This window comes from Drosophila erecta, unplaced genomic scaffold, assembly GCF_003286155.1.
Source record: "Drosophila erecta strain 14021-0224.00,06,07 unplaced genomic scaffold, DereRS2 tig00000055-arrow-pilon, whole genome shotgun sequence".
NCBI classification, from domain to species: domain Eukaryota; kingdom Metazoa; phylum Arthropoda; class Insecta; order Diptera; family Drosophilidae; genus Drosophila; species Drosophila erecta.
Window position 1 is genome coordinate 19746284 of NW_020825200.1, and position 25306 is coordinate 19771589.

Sequence of the window (25306 nt, forward strand, 5' to 3'; positions counted from 1 at the left end):
GCACTAGACGGGAGAGAAACTTCCCGCGCAAAATGAAAAACACAACCAAAACAGTCTTTTGTGCGAATTTCGGGAGGTATTTATTGGCATTCTTTAAAATAATATTAATTGCATTATTTAAATGGTTAAGAATTGTATTTCTGGACCTTTGAAATTTGAAAATAAGCCAAAGGATGAACTAGTTCCAATAGGCTCCCGCCACTACCATCTCTAGACAGCAGTGCTGCGAAACTTCACAAAACGCAAATTGTAAACAAATTTGGGAGAAAATAGAAACGGAAAGAACAGTAAAGAAAAGCATTATTACAAATGTAGATTACGGAAGAGAATTAAGCATTTAAAGACCCAAGAATAGGTGAAACAAGTTTCCCCAAGCCTCCAGTGCTGCACAATCCCCGCCGACGATAGTATCGCCATGGCGAGCTAACCAGAAAGCCCATCTCTAGCACATTTGTTAAAAAATTTGCAACAAGCCAACGAAAATCGACCAGGAACGGTGGACAGCCAAAACCGCGCGCTCTGCGACGACCACCGTGGGATGCACATACGTATGCGCACCCGTGCCGCGGAGTAGACTCAGTGCCCGCGATCCGCGACCAGCGAACCGCCAAACCCCGAGAAGCCAGCTGCAGCAGATCCACAGATCCCGCCGCAGATCCAGATCATGGGCCTCGACTTCGACGCAGTGGAGTACTGCAAGGGGGTGAAGACCCAGCAGTCCCAGCCGCCTTTCGCCTGTCCCGTCCGCGGCTGCGACCGCAGCTATAAGACCATCATGGGTCTGCAGTACCATCTTATGAAGTACGACCACGACAACCCACAGCCGCTCACACTCGTGCTGAATCCCAGCCGCAAGAAGGCGCGCTCACGGTCCGGCGGCCATCACTCGATACCTCGTCCGCACAAGGATCATCCCGCACCTGGTGGCGGTGGAGCAGAGGCCAGGAACGGTTGCTCCTCGGCCAGCGCAGGAGATGGATTGGCGACCGGAGTCGCCGCCCGGCAGTACGCCAATCCAGAATCACTGGTGTCCTACAACGAGGAGGAGGCCACGGTGACGTTTAACTTGGACGGGAAGAGCGTGCGCCTGGGCATTGACGACGCCTTGCCGCTCGTAGAGGACGAGGAGTTCGCTGCCCTGGTGGCCAGGGGCTGTATTTTGAACGCCGATGCACCACCACTGGAGGAGAACGCACCCTGGGCAAGGGTCCAGGTGCCTGTGGCCAGGGTAGCCGAGATTTCGGACTACCGAGTGTCCGACGCCCCGCCACGGCCGCTGGCCTACTATCGCTTTATCGAGAAGTCACTGGAGGAGCTGGACGGCGAGGTGGAGTACGACGTGGACGAGGAGGACTCCGCCTGGCTGGAGCACATGAACGAGGAGCGTCAGCGACTCGGGCTGAACGCCGTGGGCATCGACACAATGGAGCTGCTGATGGACCGGCTGGAAAAGGAGTCCCACTTCCAGGCGGCGGCCAATGGCACACCCACAGGCGTCGAGGTAGACGACGACGCAGTCTGCTGCATTTGCCTCGACGGCGAGTGCCAAAACACCAACGTGATACTTTTCTGCGACATGTGCAACCTGGCGGTACACCAGGACTGCTATGGTGTCCCCTATATCCCGGAGGGCCAGTGGTTATGCCGCCGATGCTTGCAGTCACCCAGTAAGCCTGTGAACTGTGTGCTCTGTCCCAATGCGGGAGGCGCATTCAAGCAGACGGACCACGGCCAGTGGGCGCACGTGGTATGTGCCCTGTGGATACCGGAAGTGCGATTCGCCAACACCGTCTTCCTGGAGCCAATAGGTGAGTACCGCGATCTTCCAGCTTTCTGGACGTTCCAAATAATAACTGAGTTCTTTCATAGATTCAATTGAGACCATTCCCCCCGCTCGTTGGCGACTCACCTGCTACGTGTGCAAGGAGAAAGGACTGGGAGCCTGCATCCAGTGCCACCGAAACAGCTGCTACGCCGCCTTCCACGTTACATGCGCACAGCAAGCGGGCCTTTATATGACCATGGACACGGTTAAGGACGGGCACAATGATTCGTCAATGCATGTTCAGAAGTTTGCCTACTGCCACGCCCACACGCCGGCGGATGCTAAGCTAAAGATGAACGTGCCTGACTTTGAGGACACGCGCCACAAAATGCGGGAGGCACGCAAGGCTTTGGCCAAGAAGCGCTCCACAGCGCCCGTGGTGCTGATTCCGACTATTCCGCCTGACCGCGTTCAGGAGATAGCCACCATGGTGACGATGCAGCGCAAGAAGGAGTTCCTTGACCGCATTATCGCCTATTGGACGCTCAAGAGACACTACCGCAATGGGGTTCCCCTCCTACGACGCTTGCAGAGTCAAGGGAACAACCACGGCGTGATTCAACGCAACGGCATTGAAGGCTCCCCGGACACCGGTGAGTTGTACCGCCAACTTAAATACTGGCAGTGCCTTCGGCAGGATCTGGAGCGAGCGCGCCTTCTGTGCGAGTTGGTGCGGAAGCGCGAGAAGCTGAAAGTGGCTCTTGTTCGCATTTCCGAGGAGGTGGTAATGCTGCAGCTCAATCCGCTGGAGGCGGCACTGAACAAGCTGCTTGATGCTCTGGAGGCGCGAGACAGCATGCAGATTTTCCGAGAGCCGGTGGACACCAGCGAGGTGCCCGATTACACCGACATTGTGAAACAACCCATGGATCTGGGCACGATGAGGGCTAAGCTGAAGGAGTGTCAGTACACCTCGCTGGAGCAGTTAGAAGCTGACTTCGACCTGATGATTCAGAACTGTTTGGCCTACAACAACAAGGATACGGTGTTCTATCGTGCTGGAATACGGATGCGCGACCAGGCTGCACCTCTTTTTGTCCAGGTGCGGAAGGAACTGCAGAGGGATGGCCTGCTGGAGCGATCACAGCGCTTTCACGTCGACCACGTGGAGGCGGAGGTGGAGCAGGAGTTACGCTTGCTGCTGGCGACGCCGGCCAGCGAAGGCATCGTCCAAAAGCTGCTTATTCTAGCCGACAAGTCGCAGGTCCTGAAGAACCCGACCTATCGCACCAAAAAAATAAAGCAGATTCGGTTGGAAATTTCCCGAATGCGCAAAAGCCTCCAGAAGGCGAGATTTGCAGCAGTGAGTATAGGCTTTATCCTTTCTCCCATATGGTTCCGCAACTAATTCGTACTTTTATCCCACACTTTTAGCGTCACTCCTCGCACGCCAACCAATCCCAAAGTGACGATGACGACACGTTGGTCGGTTCGCCTTCTAAAAAGCGCACCCGGAAACGCTTGAATAGCAGTGGGGTGGACATGGCACTGGGGCATGATGACGATGACGAAGAAGAGGATTCTGATGAGGACTCCATGGGCGAGGATATTGTGTCCAAGGACTTGCTCAATTCCACGCAAACGCCGCCCTGCAGCCCCATTAAGAGTTTAAACAACAGTAGCTCTCCCGTAGGCATCAATCGAAGGTACGTCTCTTAAAGTGCACCTGAAAATAACGAGAAATGCTTTATAGCATACAAGAATTATTGGAGTCAGAATAGGTTTGATGATGAGCCAAGTGAACTGTTGGTTTAACTATATAGAAATTCCTATTTAAATAATTAAACTTCATTCAGAAATTAACTGAAGGACATTCTTTAATTTTAAATATTCTACATTTTGTTTGGACTTAAAATCAATTAAATTGTATGGTGGTCAATGCAAACCTAAAATCTCTAAAATCTATTTCAGAACCGCCATATTGTTAACACGCAAGGCACAGGCTGCCCTGAAGAGACCGTCGGAGCCTTTGACGACGCCTGTGAAAGAGGAGCAGCACAATTCGCAGTCGTCCAACACTCAGTCTACCAGCGGTAGCTCATCCTCCGCCACCACGGCGGCCACGGCAGCGTCAAGTGGAGCAGGCACCCTAAATCACGTCCTGGCCTCCGCACCGCCAACTGTCTCCAGCTTTGCGTTGACGCAGAACAACAGCAGTGGCGGCGGAGCTGTAGCATCGGGAACTGGAATAGGAGGGTCGTCCTCAGCCGGAGCCGCTGCAGCTGCGAGCTTGACCTCTACGGCCCTCGCAATGAACAGCAAGCTAAGCGCGAGTCTGCCCGTCAAGTCGCCCAAAAGGCCAGGACGTTATCGTCGGGTGCCGGAACTGAGGCACAGCTCCTCCATGTCACCAAAGAAGTCCCCCAATCCGGCGATGACCGTCAATCAGGCGCTGCCCATGCCCGAGCCTCTAGCCTTCGAACGAATACCGGACAGTTTCCGGGTGTACAGAGCTAACAATCAGCGCGACGTTAGTGACAGCGACGACGCTCCTTCGCAGTCGAGCAGTCCGTGCAGCAGTTGCTCCGACTTCAGCATGTCGGGCAGTTGCTCCGATTTTGACAGCGATGAGGCGAGCGAAGGCGATGCTGATGGAGATCCTGATAGAGATGGCGGAAGAAGTCGCAGCGAGGATAGAGACTCCACGTCGCAGGAGGGCACCACTGACGCCATGGACATGCAGCACGCCAGCCTTAACAATGTGCAGGGAAACAACGGCAACATGGCCATTAGCAGCAGCAGCGGAGGAAGTGGTGGCAGCTCCAGCGATGATGACGAGGAGCGACCACTGAGCGCGCGGCAGAACAAGGCGGTAAAGATGGGCACGCGAGGCCCAACCACTCCAACGACAATGGCACGAGTAGCTTTGACAGCGGCACGCGGACGTGGCAAGCGGCGTAGCAATCTCAGCGAGTCGACTAGCTCCACGGCCACGCCGCCGCCACTGTTGCGAAGAGCTGGTAAGCTGCGGTCAGCCACGCCCAACGCCTCTCCTCTGGTGAACAACATCAAGGCGCGTAGGAATACCACGGCGACTGGCAGTGTAACTCTCACGAATAATAACCGCAGCAAGCACAGTGAGGATTCCGCATCGTCGGAGAGGCACAATAACCACTCGCACGGCCAAAAGCCGGCGCTGGAACCGCTTCAGCTCGTTTGGGCCAAGTGCCGCGGCTATCCCTGGTATCCCGCCCTCATCCTTGATCCCAAGACGCCCAAGGGATTCGTGTACAACGGAGTGCCGTTGCCCGCCCCACCCACCGATGTTCTAGCCCTGCGGAAGAACTGCCTGGACGAGATTGTGTTCCTGGTGCTGTTCTTCGATGTGAAGCGCACCTGGCAGTGGCTGCCGGCCAACAAGCTGGACATCCTCGGCATCGACAAGCAGCTGGACCAGCAAAAGCTGGTGGAGTCGCGCAAGCCGGCGGAGCGGAAGGCCGTAAAGAAGGCGTACCAGGACGCGCTACACTACCAGAGCCAAGTCTCCGACTTGGAGGGCCAAGGACCCGATCCGATCATGTGAAAGCTGATGGCCCGATTGCAACTGTAGGCTCCGCTCGAAAGAATTTAGCCATTTAGTTAGCTCCCACACAAGGGATCGCCGTATTTTTATATATCGTTGTTGTTACTTGATACTCGAAGATGACGAAGTTGAAGAAGGCCCTCCATTAGAGTATTTCGTTGGCGAATTTCCAATTTGCACTGCAAGTGTCTTTAATTTTCGTTTGTTGCCAAGTCACCAAGGATCGTTTACCCCTATATCATTATGTACAGTTTTTGTAATTCGCGCAGTTGGCGAAGTCGTTGGAGGATCCTACCTTTTGTACATTATTTGGCTTTTGAGACTTCGATTATGAATGTTAAGTAGATCCAGGAATCGGTCGAACTACAGCAACATGGAATTTATAACCTCAAGCCGATTCACGCGAAATCAAATCAATGTTTAAGTTAAATAGTTTTAAGCTCTCTTACTGTTAAGCCCGAAATCAACATTATAAACACAAACCAAGCGCTAAAACAAAGAAAAGCAGTCGCCTCAAGTTAAAAGTCGTGTAAAAACTGAACCGCTATTTAGAGGATTAGAGATGATTATAAACATTTACAAATAGCATTACAAGTTGTATAGATGTGTGTGTGTGCGCGTGAGTCTCCATAAATCGATATATCTCTATATGCAAATAGTGTACGTCTTGATTTCCATATGAACAAATAAAACATTTGATTATTGCGATGTATTATGAGGATTATTATTATTATTATTACAACTACTGTGTGTAATTAAGGCCACACTTTCGTAGGCCCAAGTGGAACGCGTAGACAATTAAGTATTGAAGTAGTTGGCTCCAATCTTCCCCAGCTCCGCCACCCAAACTCAATCCGACACCACCACCTTTGCCCTTAAAAAGATTGAATATTGTTTAAACCTAATGGTAAACTAAAGCAGAAAATAAATGTTTTAAACGAAACTGTTCCACTTCCTCTGGATGGTCAATACTCCTTTTGCTCTTCAGTTTGACGGACACTGGCACCGTTTTTAGAAGGCCACAGTTTGGCAGCTTCGCTTCGCGTTCGCAACCAAAAGTGCGTCAGTGGAGTTCGACAGGAATTGACTTATATTTACTTTGAGTATCCCCAGTTCGTTCACCGGGTTCTGAGGGGTCCGCTAACAGTGTCATATTCAACCCACATCAATTATCACCCCGGCAGATGTTTTGTTTTACAGTTTTTGGCAGTGCGGTTTTAGCCTGGGCTCATGACACGTGATTCACCTGCTCTGGGTAATTACCCGGGCTTTCGATTTCATCCCATCAGGCTGATTAACACGCTTATGAAATCGTAGATCATGAGATGTAAACAGAATACTGCAGCTTATTGAACCAAGTTACACCAAGTTATTATAATAATTTAATTGAAACAAAATGAGCAGTTTAATGGCAAGCCACAATTCGATCAATTCATGCGGGTATTTATAGCTGCCCATTATTTCATTGACTGTCTAACAATTTCCGAGGATAGTGTCTTTCGTTCAAAACCCACAAGTCACGGAGACTCACAAGTCGGAGACATGATTAGGCCAATTAATTTGAAGAGCAAACAAAACCAGAAGATTGAATAGGCGGTCAAAGCACGGCTTGAGCACGGTATTTTTTGTGAAAAATGAAGTTGTTTGCGTGACAACTGCAACGCACAACAAAAGTAAATCTTGAAATATTTCTACGCATTTTTCACGTGCTCAGACTTGAGAAACCGCGCCAATTGTGCTCGGGCCACAGTTCGCAAACAACTCAAGTGCTAAGCCCGGCTCAAAGTTGTCGGACCAGGCTTATTCATACATGTAGCTACCGCTCATTGGCGGCTATTAAACAACTCAATTTGAATTTAACTGTAGATGATAGAACGCCCAAGCTGCCAGCTGCTGACCTCAATTAGCAATGCTGCTGACCACCCCTGCCGGCCTATCCCGCTTGGAGGACCACTGGCCGCTGCACGTTGGCCAAGTGCCAGGTGTAGGTCATTGCGTTGGCGCGCCAATTGATGTTTCCATGTTTTCATTACGCGCATAATTACTATCTATTGGCCCCTTCGAACGGAACCGACTGCGCGGGAAGTTCCCGCAAACCGGATTCCGTATGTGGGGCCACGTGACGTCAAAGACGGTGCTCCGAATTGGACACAAGAGTTTAAAAAAAGAATATCGCTGCTTGGAAATAAACGCCCTTGGAGCTGGCTCCTCAATGAGTGCCGCATCAAATCATGAGGAAAAACATGTCACGGAGTTCAAGCTCCTGCTGCAAATAGAAGTTTGACTCGAATGCTGGGGAATTCCAATATTCGGAAGATTTAGGGAAGCACGCAAGACCTGCGTCTCTTAATTGTCTTCGTATTTTTCTTGTATGATTGTATGACCAGGAGTAACTATGCCTCTGCTCCAATTTGGCCTCCATAAGCTGCTCAGCAATTTTGATCGGGCATTTTGTTTCCTCACCTTGACTGTGAACCACCAAAGCAAAACATTTTCGCTGACGTTGGTAGCTGATGAAAGGAGCCATCAGAATAGCGAAAACGTAGTTCATTCAGTTTCGATCGATTCGACTGCTATTGGTAAATTAAATTCGGTGGTAAATTAATTTCAATTTGCACGCAGATGAAATGACGTCTTGGGTTATTTCCACGCCACAATTCGCACGTGATTTGCCCAGCGTGCACCGAATATCTTGGTGTTTTGGAATTTGGAGTTTGGAATTTTCGGCGGACCTGCGGTTCATGTGCGTTTGTTGGCCGTAAACTCTTGCCTTGCTTTTCGTTGCCAAGCAGCTGTGTTTGGGATCTGGCCTTATTGACTCACAAAAGTGCCGGCGACAGCTGATTCGAGCCAGTTGCCAGAATCGTGCTGGGCTACACTTCAACTGGGGAATATATTTAGAACACAAAAACACGGTCTGAAATAAATGAAGAGCATATTCTTGGCACTCAAACTGATCTAAAAAAGTGGAAATATATGAAATCGTATCGTACTTCAGTGGCGTGATGGCGTGCCACAATGCTCAGACATCTTAATGAACTCCGGGACGCGCTAATCAACAGCGAATTAACACCTGATGAGTGCAGCGTTCGCAGATTGCGTATCCGCCACCGATTCGTATGCAAATGGCTGGGTGCTGTGTGCTGTGTGCGGCAGATAAGATAAGCATCAACGTGGCTAGCCGGCCGTAAGCACTTTGAGCTGCTTTAATTAGCGCGGACGTGCCTCCGTTTCCATTGATTGATACCAAGCCGAACGGACAACAAAATCATTAAAGAATCAATTGTTCCTGACGCACGCGCCGAGTTCTCCATCTCCAGTCCCGAAAAAGACAAGTGGCGGCGCTGCTCCGCTGCTCCGCCGACCGACGATCATCATCCTAGAAGCTTCATCAGCGGACCTACGTCACATGGCCAACGTGACTGTGGTCAGTTCAAGAAAGAAAGCTATGTGTACTAGACGCTCCGCCTGGCCTGGCAACCATGTCTCCCGGTCACATGTGTGCATCTTTGTCAGCGCCAATGGAATGTTATGAAATATTTCGGATCGGGAAAGTTGGCCGCCCACTGAGCAGTCTTACGTGTGACTTTGGAGCCACGCTCCTTACCTCAGAGTGCGAAATATGAAAACCTCCAAAGCTGCCAAGGTGAATTGCTTGTGAAAATCTTGACAAGCTGCGAGGTCTAGCAAATGGAGCGGGTAATTGGGCCAGCATGTGATTAATGAATGACTTTCCATCATGAAATCGCCAGCACGATTAAAATAATCAGCCATCTTCAGATAAGCCGCTGTGCTTCTGATGAGAAAGCTCTAGCACAGTCGCTCTTCATGGTCTATGCTCCATATGTTATTATCAGTTCCATTCTCTGTCTGTATAGATGTATCTATCACATATACTAACTACAGATTCATATGGCCGGAATTCAGTCTGAATACTGTTGCAAAGTTCTGACCAAGTGTTTAGACCCAATGGATTCCCCGCAAAACACAAAACAGGTTGTTCAGTCGGAACTGCCGTATCTCCCGGTGGTTTGAACTGACCGCACCGATATGATTCAGCGCCATTCAGATCAGAGCCGAGCATACGAGTATATAAACTCCACCTGGTATTCAATTCTTTGTAACTCCGTTCTACATGCAACCGAGCCTCTTTTCCCATATATGTTATATTTGCTTGCGAATTGATTTAAATAAAAAGCTGGTTCTAAATTTAAGGTTCCTCCACGGAATGCCGGGCGAGGAGTGATATAATTTGCCTGATTGACATTGTTTAACCTTAATGCACATGGGCCTCCGTCCAGCTCCCTGGATCGCCATATAACGGCGCCGGCTGGAATTAACTTGAATTTATTGGGCAGCGGCTGGATCGCCAAACCGGTTGAAGGAAGCAGCTGAAGAAGGGGCTCCATATCGGGCCATATCGAGTGACTGGCTCTGCCGCCCGATCTGTCCCCTGGCCACCAGTCAACCATTTCAGACGGCGACTGTACAAAAATATGTATGAGTTCCCGCTGGCCAAATTTGGTAGCCAGGAAGGGGATGATCGAGGCAGCCAAGTGCGACCATTGAGCCCTTTGACAAATTTAAGTAATGGTCCCTCGCACAGAGCGTGTCATTGATGAATCGATAGTTAGGCGATGGAGCTCCAAGGGCCCTTCACTCGATCGGACCGGGCCAATGGCCATAAATTCGCAGCAGCCTGGGCTAAAAATAAAGCCAGACTCGACCTTGAAGCATAACGGAGGAAGCCAAGTGAAGGCTGGTCCTGTTTGCCTGGGAGGGAACGGGCAGTCCAGGTGAGGGGCTAGAGCACCCCTGGCCAATTAAGTTCGAGATAAAGAATCCCAGCGACCTGGGCCAACAGAATATTTATTGACACATCCTGTAGGGCCGGCCGTTCGTTCAAGGACATCCACAAGCGCTTCCACTTGCGGTTCTTTTCCACTCGCCGGGATGCGGGTATAAAAGCCCTCGGACGAGCTGCCCAGCCGCATCAGTCTTCCAGCAGCGGCAGTCGAAGTTGTAGCGAAGTTTTGGAGCACTCGAGTGCCAGAAGTCCTACCAGTCGCTACCGAAGAGTCACGTCCACGAGTTGAAGGCAATCCCTGCACGCCAAGATGCGCGTTTTCCTGATCGGCTTGCTGGCCCTGGGTTCCGCAAGGGCCTTTTCTGTGATCCGCACGCAGCCGCATCCGCAGCTGGTGGCCTACGCCCCGGCCAGAGGGGAGTTCCCGGTGGTGAGTGGCTTGGCCCAGGGCTACGTCCGCTACTACGACGGCACGGGAGCAGAGCGACTGCTGCCCTACAACTACCCAGAACCGCTGAACGGCATCCGCGACCTGTCCACCTCTAACCTAGTCCGCTCCCCTAGTCTGGAGGGGCAGGAGAGCCAGCAGACCGCCCTGTTCCGTGCCTGGTGCGAGCAACGCTATCAGGCCATGCGCACGGAACTGGATCGCCTGAAGGCCCAGGGCCTGAAGCCCACGGCCAGCATGCTGGCTCAGTTTGAGCCTCTGGAGCAGATCGTCAAGTTTGCCGCCTTCGAAGCCGTTCCCGGACTGTCCCCGGATGTCCAGTGGGCCCGGGATGAGCAGCTACGCATCTGGAACGAAGCCAGGCTGGAGGTTCTGCGTGCCGAGCAGGCTCAGCAGCTGCTCGCTCAGTCCCCGGGGTACCAGTTCAGAAAGGAAGAGATCCCAGTAATGTTCGGCCAGCCTCTGCAGCAACAGTTTGCTCCCAGCCAGGAGAACGTGCTGACCAAAACCACAACTCAATACGCTGCTCATCCCGTTGAGGAGACTGCGGAAGTGAAATTGGCCCGCCAGGAACATCTCAAGCAGTTCAATGAGGCGCTCATCCGGCAGCCTGCCCAGGAAGCCATCATCCTTAAGGCCGTTCCTGGAATTCAGCAGCCAATCACTACCCAGCCTCAGACGATCATAAAGAGCACGACCAGCACCTTTGAGACCCAGCCAGCAGGCCAACCCCAGGGCATCTTCCAAAGCGGCAGCTTCGCAGATCAGCACACCCCACAGCCCATTGACGAAACTCCAGAAGTGAAGAAGGCTCGCGAGGAGCACCTCAAGCTGTTTAATGAGGCGCTGCTTCGCCAACCAGCTGCCGCCGCTGAACCCACTCTGCAGACCACGCCCATTAAGCACGATCAGCCCCAATCCTTCACGTTCACAGAAAAAGCAGCTCCCCAAGCTATCCAGGAGACCCCAGAAGTCCAGCGCGCTCGGGAGGAGCATCTGAAGCAGTTCAACGAAGCCATCCTGCGACAGGCAGTCGACGTCCAACAGCAGCCACTGATTTCCACGGCGCCCATTGCTCCGTTTGCTCCTCAGGCCATTTTTAAGAGCCCCATTGCCCAGGCACCGCAACCCGTCCAGGACACTCCTGAAGTCAAGCTGGCCCGTGAGGAGCACCTGATGATTCTCAATCAAGCCAAGGTTCAGGCCGAGGACAAGGTGGCCGACATTGCGGACATGATCCGCCTGGAGGAGCGCGAGCGGGAGAGGGAGCGTCTGCAGGAGCTGGAACTGCGCAAGCAGGAGCAGAAGGAAGCCGATTCGGAGCGCCAGCAGGAGGCAGATCGTCTGCTGGAGGAAACCCGCATTCTGCAGGCCGAGCGCCAAAGGATCGAGAAAGAAGATCGCCTGCGCTTGGAGACGGAAAAGCAGGCCACCTTCGTCGCCGTGCCCGAGAAGGACACTCCCGAATACCTGCGCAAGGCGGAGCAGTTCAAGATCATCAACAACCAGGTCCAACCCCAGCAGCAGCCCAACATCGTGACCCAGCAGCAGCAGGTGCAAAATGGCTTCTTCCTGCGCATCCAAACCAACCAGCCCAACTCCATCCAGCCAGCCACGGAACCAGTGAGCACTCCTGCCCTACTGCTGTCCCAGCCGGGCTCCAATCCCTTCCTGGTTCAATACACCACCAAGGCAGCGGAGCTGCAGCCTCTGCCCGCTCCCATTGCCTCCGAACTGAAGCAGCAGGTCACTTACACCGCTACGTCCCCCAGTGAACTGGACAAGGCTACCCGGGAGCACTTCCGGGCCCACGAAATCGCCTTGGAGCAGCTGCGCCTGGCCAACCTAAGGAACCCCTGGACCCCGGACTGCCAGCACTAGGAAGCCCGCGGGAAAGCCCTGCTCCGCCCGAAATCATCCCAATCCGAATCCGAATCCGAATCCGAGCACGAACTCGAATCACTTGCATTGCCTTAGGTTAGATCACTTGCCCCCTTCCCACGTCTCCCATCTCACAGCTCACATCATAACACGTACACTCATAACACTCATACTCGTAGGTACTCATATTCGTACACCTGTATTCATAGCTTGGCGATTCACGCCGACGCCGATTCAAAATGCATTCAGTTGAGAAACAACGCAAAATCAGCGCCCAATTGACTGGGGCGTCGGATGGCGGTGGGTGGTGGTGCTGGTGGTGCTGGTGGTTAATGGTGGGGCAACGGGGCGGAACAAAGGAAATTGCTTTCTCGACTTTACTGTTATAGAACGTTCCCATGCTAATTTCGAGTCGCCAGATTGTCGGATCGATCAGCATGCGCATAAAATGCAAAATGCCCCGCAAACTGGCACAGATGAAGATGTTATCTGATCCGCTCGAATTCGTTTCTGAGCGATTCAGATCTCAGCACTTGACGCATAAATAACAAGTTGCTGTTCTATGGCATGGGATGGGGTTATATGGTTGGGTTATATGGCTCCAGCGAGAGGATACTCCGTGGCGGATGGCATTCCGCAGGAGCGGATAATACGGGAGTTTCGAGTGCGGTGGCAGCTAAAAGCCGGGGATATTTAGGTAAAGGTAAGCCTCGAATTAGAATTTTCAATGCTGCAAATAGCAGGCGTTATTTGCATTTCAGCACCTAGAAAGTGTAGCTATAATTCAAAATAAGGCCGACAGCGCCCCGATCTGCATAACAAATTTGGTAACTGCAGCCCGCGAATGGTGTCACACTTCTAGCTCTTTATACGAGCTCCGCTATTGACCCTGATCAGCGATCCATATGTATGCGCCGCCTCTTTAGGCCCGTTACACAAATCTCCATAAATCCGACATAGCCTTGCGGTTCGCGTAGCGGCTTATGAAAATGCTCCTCAAATCGATTCAGAACGCCATCCACTTAGCGTCCTTACTGACCTATCGCAAGTCGAGCCCAGCCGCCCGTTAATCGCCGCTGGAATTGATGAAATTACCGTTCGCAGACCCACCACCCTTTCCAGCCCACCTGATTAGATTTCTCCAGCGATTACGTGGCGTATGAGTAATGGGCGCGTCGCGCGCGAAAGTGACTAACGTGGTACCGAAGGTGTTCCATGGCCATATATAGCATCTGATATCTGGCACCTCGCTGGTGGCGGCTGCGGATGTGGAGGCACTTGATAAGACACTTACAGAAGATTTGTTCTGTGCGAAGATGCGGCTCACATCACCATCACCATATGAATCACACTTGGGGGCGGAACGTGGCTGGTTCCGCTACTGAATCGGTCACATGATTACTTGCTGGCGGTTCAAAGTCTGAGGGGGAGTTCTGAGTGGACCATCCACCCCCATTTGGGGCTTATCTAGTGCCAATCGGATCAGTCCGACTGATTGAACCATTGGGAGCTGATATGGCTGATGCAACTTTGGCTTTGTCTCGACTAGACAGTGTAAGCGATGGGGTTACGGCCGGAACGTTGATAAGTCCCATTTGGCCTTGTTCGGCGGATTTGGGCCATTCCAGTTTCCCAGTTTCATGACCAACGAAATCGAACCTGGCCAAGTGCGCAGTTTATGGCCCGCTATGTGCGAAATTCGTCTGCGTGCGAGTATTTATAGAAACCGCTAAGCAAATTGGGGCTTGTGTTTACTTTTCGCAGGCGGCTGCCCACAATTGAACAATGTACTGGGAAGTGATTGACCAAAACGCCTTTCGAATCGAATTCCCCCAAGCGGGAAATATCTCAAGTAATAATGCCCAAGAATTTGTAGCCAAACGACTCTATCAATTGCTAGAGCAAATAAACACAATGCCGGGGGATTCCTGCCGGCTTATAGGCATATGTATCTGGATTAGCTCGGTGGATCATGATGGGCAGTTCCGGGAATCATTCTAAATGCATTGGGGGATTTTTACCCGTCTTTGTTTAGGTCGTAAGCTGGGCAATTTTGTTTGAAAATACCTTTTAAATTAGGACAAGCAGGCATTCTTATGTGAATAATTGCATGCTTACCTATATTACATTTTTAGTTGTTAGATTACATTGCAATATAATACTATGTAACAATTAGTATTAAAAGTAGTCACACATATTCCCATATGTACAGATCAAAAGCTTCATGCTTCAGCCCTTGATTTTATTAATAGTCTAACTTCTGTAAAAGGTTTCCAAGATATTGTGGAAATTGATTTTAATTGAATGTATTAATTTATATATAATATATGTTCCTTGCATTAACCACTTCCAAGTCCGCCTGATCACAGCGTGAACAGGTTCCCAATCAATCGGCTCAGCGCCCAATTTCGCCACAAATCCGTGAAATTCGTACTTAACGACCTTACCATAAGTACGCTATCAGCACCACCATTTCAGCCGTCTCCTTGGCCATAAAAGGAAATGTCAGTCCGGTAGTTCCCCCATCAAGTCATCAAGTGGCAAGCAAACAACGGCTGGAAGTCGCTGTCTCTGCCGCCTAAACTGTGTTTTCTTTGGAAGCACTGATAACGACAATATGAAAGCCCAGATAAGCAAACAGAACTGCTGATACAAATTTTCCAACAGCTATTTGCCTTGATATTTATGCAGAATACGAGTACGAGTGCATGTTGTTGTTATTGTCGCTGGCAATTTCAGCAGGCGACGGGTTATTTATAGCATACCGGGTTATTTTTGGCCCGCCGCTAGTGCGCCGCAAATGATAATGGCAAGGAAACACTTGCGTTCCAAAGCCGACGGCCTGTCAGCCGATCCAACTGCCAAAAGCAGTTATATGGCTGAAAGCCTGCAAATACCGGCTAGAACCTCCAATTAGCGATAAGTCCAATGGAAGATAGGGCGCTCTTGTGGCCGAGAAAGTGGGTCTTGCTCATCAGCGGGTGGTGCTCCTCCGCGGACCTTGGTTTCTTTCAGCGCCACATCACAGGTTGTTTTCAATACGTAACCGATAAGATAATGGGCATGGTAAATGGCCATATTTAATAATCACTTGTTTTTAGGCACTTTCCCTTCCTGAAACCGCGGCCAATGCATTGGAGGGAGTACCGATTGATATTCCCGGTGCTCCATATGTTCAAGTTTTTTATTGTTTCCTCTGTCGCCTACTACTACTCATTTATCCGATACTGGGGGACACTAAAGTTTGTTGCTAGGCCGCAGATTCTGGGCAGCCACTTAGTAAAGGCTTATGAAAGCGAAAACGTGACATGATTGTCGCACGCGTGCGTTTATCACGTTTGGCGATAAAGTTTCGGATCCCATAACAACAATATATAATAATATATGACCACATATTCTATATTACCGCTCTTTTCCAAAGAAATGTATCTTTAGCAGCACATTACCACTGGAAAGATTGAGTTTAGCTAACTCACTTCAATCAGCTTCGCTCGGATTGAAAAACAAGCATTTGAGTCACTTAGGAAAGTGTGTTCCTAATCAGATTTAACATTAAAAACATGTTTGTTTGCACTGCCTCCCTCGAAAGCAGAGCTTTATCGCAGCACCCACGCGTGGGGCATGCCACACGCTCCCATTTGGCCAGTGGGTCCGTCCGCCACGTTTTCACCGCTATCGCCACGCGAAAGAAGAGTTTCCGTGATTTCCCCGGATTGACGTCACCAAGGCACTGACAAACACGGGCATAATTATAGAGCCCAATCTAAGCCAATCCAATCCGCTCGTTGCGGGGGCTCCTTGATCTTGGCGCGGATGCTTGGATGTTTCCGAGCGGAGATCATGCGATAACTGCATTGTGCCCGCTGGGGATCGTTAAGAATCATTGTTTACGCCGCCATAAACTTGTATTTATAATCTGCGACTCTGTATATGTGAGCATTTCGCCGTTCGGGGGCTGAGCTGCAGTTGCAACAAAGGATAAGCCCAGATTCGGCTGACCAGATAGCGGGACTCTGGGTTTTGACTTACGTGAGAAAGTTTTACGACTTTGACGCAACTCGAGCAGCTGTCCGCAGTCCGCTGAGCGGTTGGAGGTGGGAGGTGGGCGGTGGGTGGTGCTCCTAAGGGTGGTTGGGTGCTCTGGCCCACTAACGGTACTGGAGCCACGCTGTGCGCGGATTGCCGCACTACTTACGTAAGCAGGTGGGATGGGGGCGGAGGACATGGGACCCCAAGTTGGCCGGGTATGTGGCGCAACCGCAAACGTAGCTCTAATCAATCCGAAACGTGCTCGAGCTCGTCGACGGGCGAACCGCCAGGTGCACTTGACCCTTCACCAGAATCTCGTTCGCAGATCCCCCGCAGCCAATCTAATCAGCTTCGTGGTGGCGGAATTGTGCACTGCAAGAAATCACTTGGTCAGAGGTCGTAGCTGCACAGCCAAGGAAATATAAATGTGCATATGCAGAATAGTTGTACAAATAATATCTTGGGTTCATAAACTCAACGTTTTATTAGATTACTCCCTTATTCAAATACATATAAAGATGAATTTAACAGAAAAATTAAATTTACATGCAACTTTTTTTGGAACAGTATATAAAGAGAGAGACAGTACAAGCGAGAGAAAACACGGCGGTCTGGGTTCTTGTGAAATTCATCACTTCGGCGCTAACTTTCCAATACGGAGTGGGAAGGAAAGAGAGAGCCGATCGGTGCGCGAAAGAGATGGCGTTCTGATAGAGAGCGTTATCAAATCGCTTTATGGCCGCGATAAACAGCAATTAAATATTGGAGTTCGACCGTACCTGTCTATGCCGCTCAATTATAATTGTGGCGCTAATTTCGCGCCAACTTGTTTGTGTAAATACTTAACCCATTTTGATGGGCCGTTGGCTGTTGGGGGTGTGGCGCATCGGAAAGTGCAATTGCGTTTTACGCAGCTCACATAACTGTGGTACGGAACTATGTTTGGCTATCCCATTAGTTTCCCACCGAGATGTGCGAGCTGCTCCTGCTGAAAATCGCAGATCATGTGAGGAACCAGACCGAACCGGTTGAGTGTAAGAAGTCGCCTACTTTAGAGGGCCACTAGTTGGAGGTCGAGGAAAAGCCTATGTTTCTTATACCACTTGGCTATCTAATTATTTGGAAATCCTCGTGCTCGTCAGCATTTGTTTCTCTGAAATACTCATAATTGAAGACTAGCAGCTTGTTTTATTCGTTTCCAGCTTAGCAAACATAATTATTCGGAAACTATAATGTTTGACGACGTTATCTGCTAGCTATTTGCTTCTCCGGAATGCAATCGTGTATTACCCACTTGCCTTTCACTCCCGTTTGCGCAAATCTTTCCCTGGAACGCGACCATAAAAATAAATGCGTGCACGAGATTCCGTGAACAATAAAACATTTAAGTCCGGGCAAGCTCAATTACTTAAAACTGCTCAAAAGTGTTAGAATTACGAAAGCGGGCCCACAATCTACGTATACCCTCTTATCAGCGCAGCCAGATTTTGCGACATCATGCCTCATATTCCCACCGAGACTCTGGGGCAAATATTGTGCAATAATCACCAGCAAGTGTGTAAAGCGGCTGAGGTTTATGTTTGCCGGCAGGCCTGGTATATCCCGCGCACTCACCCAGCGGGGGTTTATTTGGGAATTGGAAAAGCCGCTGGAAAACCCGTTTTTCCACTGCGAAGTTCATTCATAGGCAGACAAGGCCTGGTTTTTCTCAGCGCGCCGCAATCAATCTAATCGATTGACGGCGGGAAAGTTCAGTGCTTTCGCGGTGTAGGGAAAAGCAGAAAACAAGAGTGGTCCGAATGGGTCCCGAAAATGTGGAAATTCTGACTACTTATCATTAGGGTGCAGGAGGTTTCCACTGTCTGCGTTTGCGCCTGGCGACCAAATGCGAAAGTTGATCCCATGCGCAGCTGCTTCTGCGTAAGGCTCGGCTGATAATTCTCCGCCGCATAATCCGCCGGGCTGGAACTCAAAGCAGAGTGATAAGCGCCTGGGATTCCGTATAGGCACGGTGATTAGGGGGAAATCCGCGCTTAAGTGCCAGCTAACGCGCATATTAAATCAAAATAATAATAGCAGCACTTTGTTTTCCATTCGCCCGAAGACAACATGTTTTCTTATGATCCACTAAAGCGGCTGACCACGAAGAAAAGGTGAGGGGTTTCCACGCAGGGCGTGCAGCACGCGCTCATGACAATCACATGTGCAGCTCGGCAGCCGAGAAACTTTGGCCTGCCCCGCGAATCCGAAACTAGTTTGCCAACAGGTTGTAAGTCGAGTGCGAGTATCTAGGGGCAATCCGAATCGATTCGGAATCGCATTGAGAATTATGATAATTTCCCGCTGGCGGGGCTAGCCGATATATATATAAGCCGATATGAATCATATTTACCTTCGACGGCATCGCCGGTGGAGGTGAATCTCTGAACTCCGTCCGCCCCCGGTATCCCGCCAAGTCACGCTCGCCGCTCGGTTCCGCAGATGATCATGTTTGCATGTCTCGGGTCCAAACTTCCCCTTTTCCAGTTGTCCAGCTCAGGGGAAAGCTTGGCCCAAAGCCGGCATCAGCTGGTCAGTCAATGGCCGCATGGCTCGGCGTTACCCAACGCAAAATGACTTGGCCGAATTGGAATTGGCATTGAGCACTCGGCCCGTTCTTTGGAATTCACGCTCGATCCGCTGGATCGGGGTAAAGTACACGCGGCGATGAATAAGTGGGGATAGCTTGTGTAAGCGTTAGCAGATCACCTGGATTTGCGGAACACCCGGCTATTAGCCCACTTGCATCTCGCACCAGGCGGTTCTAATGCACTGGGACAATAGGTAAGGTGGTAATTAGAACGGCACTATTGATCTGAAACCGCCTCCAGCCGATTTCGTTCGCCAATTGTGCAATGCACAAGCCTGCTACACAATATTCGTTTAAGGGGAACAATAAATATCGCATTATTTTATTTCCAGGTATGCCATTAAGGTATACGACCTGAAAGACCCGAATAAGTCGCTCTATACAACGTAACTTTGCAGCACACTGGTTTAGCGCAATATACAATAAATACAATTTACAATAAATAATAAAAATAAAGTTACCGTTTGGTAATACCACTAAGATGATTAATAATATTAAAATTACATGAAGCATGAACATGCTAAACCAAATTGTTAAGCCATACTTGACATCTCGTTTTTGGGATGACGGAAAATTTGACTTGAACAGGCGCTAAACTGTTCCAAATTATCTCTGCCCGACCACATCATGTCCAGACGTTCCGCCGAACTGACCTATGTCTGGGCCACATGAATCAATGCTAATGGTCCTAATCAGTGGCAAACTCTTCCCAGTGATTTTCCCACGGCACGAGCTGCTCGCATGCCAGCTGTGGCCGCTCTTCCCGAGCGATGGGCTGTCTATTGTCTCTGCTGGCCAGTCCATCCATTAGGCCAAAATGCGCGATGTCTGGCGTTGATTACGTTAACGTGTCTCGGACGCTCAACATCTGTCTGGTTGGATAAGTCAATTGCCATGATCGCGAGCGTGTTGCGATTATGAGCCTCAAATGAAACGAAGTGGGTCTTGTTTGAAATGAAAAAGTGGTCTCGTACAATGGATATTTACGATCGCAGTCCAGTTTTTTAACGCCCATTGAGTGATTAGCTCAAGTTGTTCACTTTCCCCCATACTTCCAATTGACATCTGATCGGTGATGGCGACAATGAACTAGTTAAACTGACTATTCTCACACCTGTTATCTGGGTGCTGAAAACTGCATACTCCGATGGTTATGACTCTTCCGAGGGCTTCTCCCTCCTTGACACCATCCAAGATGGATGGCCCCGATTTCGCTGTATACGCCTGTTTTTAATTCCACGGAGTTCTGGGAATTCCGTTGATAAGGTCCCAATGGGGCTCTATATGCAGGGCACGCTCGATGGGGAAACCCCGGACAGTAATGCAAAGATTGATAGGTCGGCCTGCCGTTCCAAATCCGAGGGACTTGCGCCCATTGACGTCGGTTCGAGTCGCTGGAAGAGAGTGCTGAAAGGTTTGGCAAATAAGAAGACAGAGAAAGTTGGGTTTTCATACAAGATTTTTATTTTGTTCAGTATTGCAAAAATTGATTTCAATTTTCTTGTTGTGCTTAGGTAAGATGACATTTTCTTGTGTGTTTTCAGCATCTTTTAGGGGAAAAGCTAACATAACAAAACTTTAATGTATTCGCGCAAATGGCTGCTCTCCTTTTAAGTGTAATTTACAATTTACGGCGTACAGAATAATTGTCATTATCAGTAAATTTGCGCGACGCTTAAAGCGAAAATTTATACAGAAACAAATTGGATATATGTATCTATATGTATGGTTCTGTGTACGTGTGTGTGTGGCTCGGCAGCTGGTCACGCGCTTCTGTGTGATGCTGCTGCTTGGGTGTGTGCATGAGTATCTGTGTGCGACTTCCGCAGGTATCTCAGCTGCAGTTTCTACCGCCTCGAAGGTCGCCTTTCAGTTTCAATTATCCGCCAAGGCGCCGGCTTATCAATCTCTGCTCCCCTCCTCCATCTCCTGCTTCACGAATACAGTAGTAGCAGTGTATATGTACATATGTCGTATTCTATGTATCCTATGTGCCGCTGGGCTTCTGGCAGCGCCACGAAACGTCGGATTCCCTCGGGAACTCTCCAAGACGTTCGAGGACATTAACCCCCAGCAACTGGTTTCCATTAGAGTTTGTTTGCGATTTGAACCGTCTGTGGCCCACTGTGCGGGCCGTTCAATTCTGTGACATCTGGCTGTCCCGCTCACACGCGCCTACACAGCCGGCAGCTGGACAATGGGCTGCTGGGGGGCATCCCAGTGGGCCTCGCAGTAGTCGACCATCTGGTTCTCGGCCTTGGTCAGCTGCTCCTCGGGGGCGTCGGCCCAGACCTTCTGGACCAGGCAGCACGACTCAACGGAGTCCTGGCCAAGGATGCGGCTCAGCTTGGTGGCGTCGTCCACCTTGATCACGTAGATGTCGTTCTCGTAGCAGAAGGCCTCCAGCAGCACCTCGTGCATGTGGGTGGCGGAGTCGCCGTCCTTGGGCTGCGCCATCAGGCAAAAGAGGGATCCCTCCGGCGACTTGGAGAGCACGTTGATGGCGGCGGACAGGCCCATGATCACCCGCCCCTCGCTATGGGCCCTCAGGAGGGCCGTCTTAATGGTGCGTCCGATGGGAGCACACTCCATGGCCAGATCGATGTCCAGCTCCAGGTCCAGTTCGCGCTCCAGGCTGTGCATGCTGCAGTTCTCCTCGACGACCATGTTGTGGGTGTAATCCGTTTGGTTGCGTGTTCGCTTTGGGTTTTGGGTAATTTTCTAGCCGTTGGCTTCCACTTTTTGGGCACTTTCAGCTGGCACTGTTTGTTGTTGCTTTTGCTTTGCTTTGCTTTGCTTTCGAGTGTTTTTGTTTAGCACCCGATTAACTTTTGCTTATGAAATTCTTTTCGCACTGGCCTCTGCGTTTCTTCAACCGTTTGTCCGCGTTGTTTCAATTTTGAGTGGCAATTTCACAATGAATGCTTTCGGTTGGCGAGCGAGCGCTTTTATAGCCGCGCTCTCTGCCGCCTGAGAATTCCAATGAATTTCATAAGAAATGCGAGAGCGGGAGCTTTTTGGGGGCTCGCTCTCCCGCTCTCTCAGGCAAATCGGGTTTTTTCATTACTTTTTGGGTATCCGAAAGATTTCCGTTGATGTCGCGTCAATTAGCAGATTGGGGGTTTATTTCCATCACATGCAGACTGCAATCTGCAGTTTTGGGTGCTCCAAATGGGGTCAGGAAACTTGGCTCCCCAGGAAACGCGTCTCTCCCTCTCGCGAAGTGCGAGAAAGTGCCTCCCTTAAGTAAGAGCTTCGCTTTTATTATCTTTCGCGGGAAAAAGTCGTGTGCGAACATGTTTTGAGTGAATCGAAATTCGAACAAAATTCCGTAAATAAATTTCACTTGAACGGTTTTCTTAATTTTGTTGCATATAGTACATTTCGCCAGAACCTGTGAATGGACCACTTAATGATGCCTGCTGGCTGATGGCGAGCAACAGGTCCAAGTGTCTCATATCGGCGACCAACGCGGCGTATACGCAACTCACGTAGTATACTAGGCGTATGATCAACGCATGACCTTACTTACCCAAGTTAACCCGAATTTTATTTCTGGCCAGGCTTCGGCTTCGCAGTACATTATTCTTTATGGACTTAGCCAGACGATCGGGCAAACAGAATCGAATGGCCAAACACAATGGAGAGGCTGCTAATCAATTTATCGCGGCATTCCAATTTTAAATCCCCCCTTGCGCGCTGCACAATCGGCACGTGGGAACGTGTCGGAGTCGCCAGTCGAGATAGCCACAGAGTTTTATCAATTGAACCCGCGAACTACGCCATTCGGCGGTATTCGCAGCTCACTTCCCCCGAAGGGTTCAACTACCGCACGCCGCGCACTTTCGCGATTAATTATTACTTTAATCGCCGAATCAGCATAGAGCTTGCACAATTTGTTGCTAAAGCTATAAATAGCACCTGCAAATTGACGCCTACATATGTTTTAGTGTTCTGGAGTTGAACAAACTGCTGAGCGTGCAGCGTGGAACTGAAAACAACTCCTGGCATGTACATAAGCCAGATTTCAGATTTACGACGAAAGCAACAGGTTGCTGTGAAGAGTATAAACCATATAAGGTGATATTGGGGTCCCCTAACCAATCGGTAGAACTGAACCTACCGAGAACTGAACCTATTCTAAACGAAAGCCTAGCAATGCACCTATTTGCATAATCATATATAAGCAGTAGTACACGCACATGGATTTGCAGATCTGAGGAGCTCCTGGTTGCACAATACCGTACCACCATAACCATAAATAAGGTAAGGTGATTCAAATTACTGACCTATGCAGGTATTCAGACCCGAAAACATAAACAACTGTCGTGGAGTAAGTGGATCAGCCGCGGAAGTGCTGAAAGTGCTCCCGGGTAGAAAACGCCGACTCAGCTCTGAATTTGCGCGCCAAATTCGCCTCGAAAGTGGCCAATGAACCGGGTGAGCTGGAGTCGAAATCCAGTGGCGATATGGGGGTTTTCAAGCTAGATCCGGCCAGACTTCCTTGGTCATCCGTTCGCCCAATACTTGGAATTTTGAAACTATTATCGGCGCTGTTTATAGCCATTGCTTCAGTGGTAAGTTTTTGTTTTATCATTGACCTTTTTATACAAAATCGCTTGTATTAAAAACTAAACAGTTGCTCATGGAATATACTGCTTTTTCAAAATTAAAAAGCATAAAAAACGTTTAGTCTACTGCTTACTTTCGGGTTCCTGAACCCAGATGATATCCATACTGGTTATTACATTTTAGTTTGTCTAAAACTAAAAATTAATGATGCATATAATAAGCATTGGTATTCACTATTTAAGTCTTATTTGCATGGACTGAAATGAAACTACTGCCCTGTCATTCCAGCGAGGAATTCGAGTCGTCACAAGTGAATAAAGGGCACTACAGCATTTTTTTCTATTGCTGCGGCGAACGTGCGAATTAGAAGTTTTGCTTCTCCATCCAGCCTGGTCCGCAATCCGCACGTCACAATCGAACCCATTCCCCTGCAAGGAATCCGGATATTTTTAGCCTTTTGCGTGGCACCTCCACGGGCACCTCTGCCCGATGCTGGTGTCCATGCCACCCAGTTGAGTGTGCAACATGCGCCCACCACATGTGATACCAGCACATTGGGTGGATTGCACTGCTGGCTGATTCGGGGAATCGTGGAGGCCACGCAGTGATTGGGCATGGATCGGAGGCACTTCGCTGGCGAATGCCCCGCTGCTGAGTCACGCTGGCGCAGCACTAAACTGGGCCCAAACCCAAATGGCCAGCGAAGAGCCACCAAGTGAGTCAAAGCCAAAGAGAGCGCCAACTGGTTTTCAAGAGTTCCCCCACATTTGGCACTCGATTTCAGGCTGGTCCAAAGTCTCCACCTGTCTGAGTACCTGCAACCGGTCACCAAGCCAGCAATCTGAGCCAAGCCAGCGATGAACGCCGCCCGAATCCTCACGTGCACCAGCGTCACGCTGGAAAACGAGATCTCTCGAGCCGGCGTGGAGGCCTCCAAGGTGCACTTATGTATGCAGTGCAGCTATGTTGTGGGATTTCCCATTTGGGACTGGCTGCAGGGAAAAACCCACTTTCCGAAAGAGTTCTCTGCGAAAAAACCCCCGATGCTGTACAGTTTTTTCGATCCGTGGTTTTTCCCACTCCAAACCAGATACTATTGTATTCTTTTATTTATCGTGGGGCTTCAGGCAAGGGAACTTCGGTTATCCAAGCGAGAAAGGTTCTTCCCGAATAATTAGGTCTTGTCTCGCATTAAATAATATTGCGAAACATTTGCCAGTGCATTTTAAATGATGGCGAAATGATTCAGCTGCTTTTTTGGGGCAGATGTACATACATAATTTGCAGGGCTGAATTCTTTGCGCGTTGGTAAACCTGTTTAAAGAACCTGGTGAAATAAAAGGAGAGGAGTCCAGAAAAATCTGAAACTAAAGAGAAAGCCATAACACTTCTGCAAAGGGATTTGTATGCACTTCGAAAGATTTTCCAATTCTGGTGTTGTCTATGATGTAACTAAAACTCAAGTAACTACAATGTAAAGATCTAAGCTGCATAAGGCTTAGTTACAAAAATTATATTTATTTTTTAAAATTCTAACTGACATAACCGCTTCGCATTGTTCGCGGCGGATGGCAACTCTGTGGCCTCTCTCT

The 25306-nt window shown here is 49.8% G+C and overlaps 3 protein-coding genes across 3 annotated transcripts; 2 read left to right on the forward strand and 1 right to left on the reverse strand.

The window, feature by feature from the left end:
* The first annotated feature begins 209 nt into the window (after window positions 1-209).
* On the forward strand, window positions 210-6301 carry LOC6542927 (peregrin). The gene is made up of 4 exons (XM_001970613.3): window positions 210-1808; window positions 1870-3128; window positions 3200-3471; window positions 3737-6301. The coding sequence occupies exons 1-4, from the start codon at window positions 665-667 to the stop codon at window positions 5346-5348; spliced, it is 4287 nt and encodes a 1428-aa protein (XP_001970649.1). The 5' UTR covers window positions 210-664; the 3' UTR covers window positions 5349-6301.
* Window positions 6302-10347: 4046 nt separating this feature from the next.
* LOC6543044 (GRB10-interacting GYF protein 2) lies at window positions 10348-12744 on the forward strand. The gene has a single exon (XM_001970614.2). It carries the CDS (start codon window positions 10466-10468, stop codon window positions 12482-12484), a length of 2019 nt encoding a protein of 672 aa, XP_001970650.1. The 5' UTR covers window positions 10348-10465; the 3' UTR covers window positions 12485-12744.
* A 7855-nt stretch (window positions 12745-20599) lies between these two features.
* LOC6543155 (growth arrest and DNA damage-inducible protein GADD45 gamma) lies at window positions 20600-22063 on the reverse strand. Its single transcript, XM_001970615.2, has one exon. The coding sequence runs from the start codon at window positions 21807-21809 to the stop codon at window positions 21318-21320; it is 492 nt and encodes a 163-aa protein (XP_001970651.1). The 5' UTR covers window positions 21810-22063; the 3' UTR covers window positions 20600-21317.
* Between the last annotated feature and the right edge of the window lie 3243 nt (window positions 22064-25306).